Source organism: Salvelinus sp. IW2-2015, linkage group LG33 (assembly GCF_002910315.2).
Source record: "Salvelinus sp. IW2-2015 linkage group LG33, ASM291031v2, whole genome shotgun sequence".
In the NCBI taxonomy this organism is placed as follows: domain Eukaryota; kingdom Metazoa; phylum Chordata; class Actinopteri; order Salmoniformes; family Salmonidae; genus Salvelinus; species Salvelinus sp. IW2-2015.
In genome coordinates this window covers 20,092,012-20,098,735 of record NC_036872.1, presented here as the reverse complement: position 1 = coordinate 20,098,735, position 6,724 = coordinate 20,092,012, and the positions used below count along the sequence as shown (strand labels likewise).

Here is a 6,724-nt window from a genome sequence, read left to right as displayed (position 1 = left end):
GACTCTCATGGAAATTATTTCAGTAATTGTTGTAATATGGATGGTTCAGCAGTATTTATACGGTCCTTACAATGCTTGTTTCTTGGGACGTTCAAACTCTGAGGTTACACAATTTAAGTTGAAATTGCTTAGGTTTTTATGTGGGGACGTCACAAGGATTTCGGATAGCACTAGCAGTATTGATACGCAATTACACATCATGCCATACGCATTTATAAAAAATATTTAAGTGTCAGAGAATTCATGACTTCCGGATGCACCTCCGTTTTTTTTTATGCCAGAGGTACATGCTAAATGACAATGTGCTCCACGTGCCTGCGTTTGGATGTTTTCACCAGTCACAAGCCGATTGCAATCCATACGTTTGGCGATTGTAAACCAAACCAAATGGGCATTTTCAATAAAACATGTGATTTTACTTTTCTATTGTTATCAGTGGTGAACTCAAACTAGTCAAGGATAGTTTTTCAGAACATACGCCAGGGTAGTGAGTGAGGGAAAATAAAGTACTACACCACCGGGTTGGGCAGCTTTGCATTTAGAGGTGTGGCCCTTTTGACTGGAAACTGACGTATATACAATATGCGGGCGGGGGGACTTCAGCCTTTAAAACATCTCGAGTCTTCTCAATCTTTTTCACAGACGGTGGTCTGTCTGTCAGACTCGGCTTGCTTCATCTTTCAATCTCCCTCACTTCTCTCTCCCCCTTTCTCATTGTTGGATTACTTAGCCTATCTACTAGATCAGTAAACATGGCAACGCTGAGAGCTCTGAGAAAATTATGCCAGCAATCGCAGCATCAAGTGTGTAGTCTACATATGTCAGCATCAAGGTATGTATTAGTAATCCTATATACTTAAGATAGATTATTGTTATTTATCTATCTTGGTGGACTATGATAGGTTGCTTTCTATATGAAAAATGCGCCCTCTTTTTTTTGAAGGTAACCTACCAGGTATTACTTTTCTGCTTGTCTATGGCACTTTCCTTTATGTTTGTTTTCTATGTGTCACTGTATCCCGGCATCTTAAAGTCTCTGTGGATACAACGTTTCTGATTGTGCACTGAGGACAATTATGTAACGTTTTAAACGATACATTGTAGCGACGAGGGGTCTTGAATCAATGATCGTCGTAATGCGCCCCTAACGTTATGCCGGTATCATTGCAGTGCTGCATGGCTGATGAAATCGCACAGAGCACTTGCATAAAGGCAGGCAAGTTCCCATTGGGGGTCACCAAACAACTAAAGTGATCAGTATTCAAACAGTTGTTACCAATGGGGGTCACAAACCAACTAAAGCATCAGTATTCAGACTGTAGTTTTACATATCAAATGTGTTTAAACAACTATATATATGTATATATATATAAACCTAGCTTTTGCAGACAATTTTTTTCCCTTCTACTGTCTGCCTAAATGTATTTGATTAATTCCATGTTTAATTTGAGGCATGCCTTGCTGCAGCACGTTCCTTAAGATAATTAATGTTCCAGACATCTAGAAACACAAACCGCCTGTGTATGCACTGTGACTATGCACATGACTAACATCACAACTGATTTAGCCACTTATAAGCCAGCACAGATGAGTCTCATTTGGAGCGTGCACATTCAAGGTGCACTGTATTGAGTAGAAGGTTAGGGTCAACATAGGACAGTGTTTTTTTTCAGAACAGTTTCCTATCATCACTTCGGATGAGCAAAGCCTACTTTATAAAACCATAACACCAAACAAGTTGCATTGTTTGTTCTATTTACATTTCACACTCAGGACAAAGCCCATACTTGGGAACAGAGCTGGCACAGACTTGCTGATTGGTAATTATGAAATGGCTTGGGTTCTAGTTCAGGGTTCTAGTTCAGAGCTGACAGTATTGATTATTTGGGTCTGCTGACAGTCCTTTCCCTATCATGGTACTGGCACTGTGTGAAGGATAACTAGTCTGGGAGGAAAGGTAGCAAAACTTATGTCCTTTATCCTGTCAGAGACTAACTAATCATTAACATGGTCTGTGGTCAACTGTTTGCTGAAAACTCAACACATTTACAACAAGGTTGCCCTCCTATGGAGACCAAAAAAAAAACATTATGTTCATGCTTTGTGTACACATTGGAAGCTGGGCAGTGGGGGTGTTGTCAAATGTCATGCCCTGCTGGGGTCTCCTCCAGGACTTGCTATCGTGGCCCCATTGAAGAGCTGAATGTTTCTGTGGTTGTTTAATTACTCGTGGTAGAATCAAGGGATGGTTACATCACTATGGACGGCTCATTACTCCTCTGGTATTACTCCTCTGTGTGCATGCTTTTACATAAGGGATGCTATCTAGTTTAACACATTGAAAATGAAATGTGAGCAGCACTCAGGTTTCATCTTCACCTGCTCCGCTCTGCACTCCACAACGAGGCCAACAACTTGGCCTGAAGGCCAGGGGTTCCAAGAAGTTTATTTAATAGCATGGCTCACAGTGTAACTCATGTATTGGTATTTTTAGCTGCCACACTCCTCATGCATGGGTAACACCAGGAGCCCTGTACTTGTTTTGACTGTACTTGGCCATCGCTAGCTTATGGGGAACCCTACATGGTTGCCTACCAGCACTCCTTGCTGGCTGACTGCCATACACACTCACTTTGGGATTGACAACTAGTCTGCAGGACTATAAATCACGTGCCAGCCCCAGTGTATACCTTCTCCTGACAGTTTACATGTTCCTCTGTCCTCTAACATCTGCCTCACTGCTCTTTGATTCTCCAGACAGGAAGCAGTGGTCATCTCAGGCAGGAAGTTGGCCCGTCAGATCCGGGAGGAGGCCAGGGCCGATGTTGAACAGTGGGTCTCCACTGGCAATCGGAGACCCCACCTGAGCGTGGTCCTTGTAGGAGATCATGCAGCCAGTCACTCTTACGTCCTGAATAAGACCCGAGCTGCAGCTGATGTTGGTATGTAAACACACACACACACACATGTTACCTGTGCTGGAGATGAACTCTGTTGCACAACTGGACATACTTGACTAAGAAACTATTCTATGAGTGTTGAACGTGGCTTTCCAATTCCCTCTTTCTTCCTGGTCACCGCCTCTCTCTCTGTCACTGTTTATATTTATCTGGGATAGAATGGGTTCATAATTCCTCCCTCTTTTTTTCTTCTCTGCAGGTATCAGCAGTGAGACCATCCTGAAGCCCTCCTGTATCTCTGAGGAGGAACTCATGGACCTGATCTACAAACTCAACACCGACCACAGGGTGGACGGCCTGCTGGTGCAGCTGCCTCTGCCAGGTAAGGAATGGCTTTAGGGTGAGGAGACGATGCATGGTGTTGGAAAGGGCAGTTGGCTAGGGGAGTTATTGCTCTTGGTGAGCAAACAGTTATACAACCTTTTGTAGACAAAGAAAGAATGACCGTTTGAAGCTGTTGTTTTTAATATTTATAGCTAATACTTGCATATCCCTGAATGGTTTGGCCTTTGGCCTATTTACTGTAGAACAGCCATTTACATACTGTCTTGTAAACATCATTCCCACTGTCTTCTCACAGAACACATTGACGAGCGGCGCGTCTGTAATGCTGTGTTCCCTGGCAAGGATGTGGATGGCTTCCACGTGGTCAATGTGGGCCGCATGTGCTTGGACCAGTCCACCATGCTGCCCGCCACTCCTTGGGGAGTCTGGGAAATCATCAAACGCACAGGTGAGGTAGTGGGAGGGCAGCTCTCACCTCCCTCTGTTATATGAATGGAATTAGACTGTTATGGGGGCAAAATGACAACTCTGTCACTGACTGTTCATTCCCGTTTCCCAGGAATTCCTACCCTTGGGAAGAATGTTGTGGTGGCGGGACGCTCCAAGAATGTGGGCATGCCCATTGCCATGTTGCTGCATTCAGATGGGCGTCATGAGAGGCCTGGGGGTGAGTCTGGATGACTTAGGGGCTACAGTGATAGGGTGTATGCTATATCATTTCAATTATTATTAATTAATTATGATTCATTATGTAAAAGTAGATAAACAATGGGTAATAGAGATAATACTGAGGTTTCACTTAAAGCTGAAATTATGAAGTTGAAAATGGAATATGTGGATCATGGCCCTCGCATTTACTTATTTTTTGATTCTGCAGGTGATGCCACAGTCACCATCTCTCACCGTTACACACCAAAGGAACAGCTCCGTCAGCACACAAGAATTGCAGACATCGTTGTTGCTGCTGCAGGTATGGATCATCTCCTCCTATTGAAGATATATCGTTACCTTGTCTACTACCTGTCTCTCGCTTATTTGTAAGTTTATCATGAGCCAGCTACTAGCTGGCTCATAGAGCTATTTTGTATCTCTTGAGTAGCTTGTCCTGGGTGGGTCTCTTGAGGCACGGACACACAGGTAGCGTTTGCCGGCAGAGAGTACTTAGTAAACCGACTTTGAAAGGTGACGCTCATTTACTGCATTTCTATACAGTTAAACAAAATGTAAATGCTATTTGGAGAGCAGCAAATGACCACAGCCACTATCACCACCTCAGTCGATCTACAAAAAAAGACATAGCCTATTAGCTATACAATTGTAATGTTATACTCCTGAAAGGGAGGAAATATTAGCAATGTTTCACACTGACGCGTAGCATCAGCGACGAAACACATATATTTTATATATATACTTTTTTAAACTATATTGTTTGCATTTTGATTGCATTTTAATTTAGGCCTATATGGAAGATGTTCATATTGAAGCATATCTTGTTTTTTTATAAGTTCCAAACTTGTTTGAAAAGATTAGTACAGGTTCTCAACGGACCCAACATGGGGCCCGACCCCACATTTGGGAACCACTGTACTAACCTCTCTCTGCTTGCTTCCGCTCTCTCTGTCTCCTCTGCTTCCTCCTGCATGCATTGCAGCCTGCCTCAGCCTCACCAGTGAGCGCCACATCACTATCTGTCTCAGTAGCCTACTCTCTGTAAAGCAAAGTTATTATGGGAACTTACAGTAGTAGTGTATTTTTTGCTCCTGCTGAGGGAGGCTCCGTTTAACGTTAGCTTCTTACTTCATCCTTCTAGCAGGCTAAGTAATTCTAGCCAGAGCCCTTCAACGTTACTGCAATAGACGTCTCTGCCAGCAGATAGCCACCTGTCTGACATATCTATAAGAGACTTTAGCAGTTGTGCACTCATTCTCCGGGAGTCGGTTTGTGTTTGTTTGGAGGATGTCTGTAGACACGGCAGGAGTCGCAGGATGGTTTTAAAATGGCCTTTTGTCCGGCATCTCGCAAGCTTGGGTAGTTCGTTTCACCTCGCCCTCGGCCTGTGCCGTGAGAGGGTGGAGTTAGCCATTTGAAAGAGTCCTGAATGTGCTGCTAAAAAGGGCTTATCCGGGGGATAACGAAGAAACCACTGTTCATGATTCCACTCGTTCGCAAAGAGGCAGGTGCAAAATAGAACTCAATCAGATCAAGAATATAAACGTTCTGGGCTTTGATCAACGCTGGGAGCAAAATGTAGACATTGACCTGTAATTGATTGTCATTATTGTGTACAATATATCGTTTTTTTTATTATTTAAAAAAATATATAAAATTAGAAGAAATTACTGTTACAACCATGTGTGTGGTCATTTACTACCCTCTAAATCCTCTCCTAATCTCAGGGATTCCAAACCTCATCACTGCAGACATGATCAAAGAAGGAGCAGCCGTCATTGATGTTGGAATAAACAGAGTGCATGACCCTCTGACTGGCAAGGACAGACTTGTAGGGGATGTGGATTTTGAAGGTACAAGTTTCTAATCTAGACAGCAATTTGTCTAAATTTGCATTGGTCCTCAGATGTACTGTGTTCTTGCACACATTTTCTCTGCTACATTTTCTCACCCTTTTCTCCTGTTCCTTTATCTCTCCTTTTGTAGGTGTGAGGCAAAAGGCTAGCTTCATTACCCCAGTGCCTGGAGGAGTAGGACCCATGACAGTGGCCATGCTTATGAAGAACACCATCAAGGCAGCTAAGAACCTCCTGCTGACTCCCTCTGAGAGGATCCGCATGGTAGCCTCTTCATAACAGGCCATGCCTAACCCTGTCAACAGTGACACATTCCATCCCCGCCACCCCTCCCCTTTTAACTCTGAGCAACTCAGCAAACTCCCTTGCACACAGACATGGATGGAAATGTGATAGCTTTAAGGTTGCTGGTACCTTACACTTACATAACCTCTACCCGCCATTTCAGAATGTTACAACTCACCCATGCAGCTACTACATATTTATTTTTTGCTAGACTTATTTTTTTCTCATGTCCTTTTTATGAGACCTTTTGGTTTTATGTGAATTTGAACTACCCGTGTGTTTATTTATTTCAATGCATTCATTTATCAAATATGTCAAAAGCATACAAAATTGCAAGGGGAACCAGTCAATTTCAATTAGCAAAAAATAGACCGTTACATAGATATACTATTAAATGAATTATAACATCCTTATTCTATGGGCAGTTTTGTCTATCTCCCATCTCTACAATACCCTTTAGATCAGGGATGGGCAACTTTGATGGGGGTGGGGGCCACAAATAAATCTGCTCATCACGAGGGGCCGCATTTGATTGCGAGTCTGCGTACCCACATCCAACCACCACCAAGATGATAAGTTTAGATTGCTTAAGTTTGTTTAATGGCTTGCTATCTAATCAATTTTAGATGACATGGGATAACTTCACTGACTATCAGTTACTGACATAAG

General features: G+C 43.0%; 1 protein-coding gene across 1 annotated transcript; it reads left to right on the top strand.

The window, feature by feature from the left end:
• Positions 1-564: 564 nt before the first annotated feature.
• Positions 565-6,111, top strand: mthfd2 (methylenetetrahydrofolate dehydrogenase (NADP+ dependent) 2, methenyltetrahydrofolate cyclohydrolase). Its single transcript, XM_023978456.2, has 8 exons — positions 565-832; positions 2,758-2,942; positions 3,160-3,282; positions 3,541-3,693; positions 3,805-3,912; positions 4,123-4,215; positions 5,642-5,767; positions 5,901-6,111. The coding sequence occupies exons 1-8, from the start codon at positions 753-755 to the stop codon at positions 6,047-6,049; spliced, it is 1,017 nt and encodes a 338-aa protein (XP_023834224.1). The 5' UTR covers positions 565-752; the 3' UTR covers positions 6,050-6,111.
• The last annotated feature ends 613 nt before the right edge of the window (positions 6,112-6,724 follow it).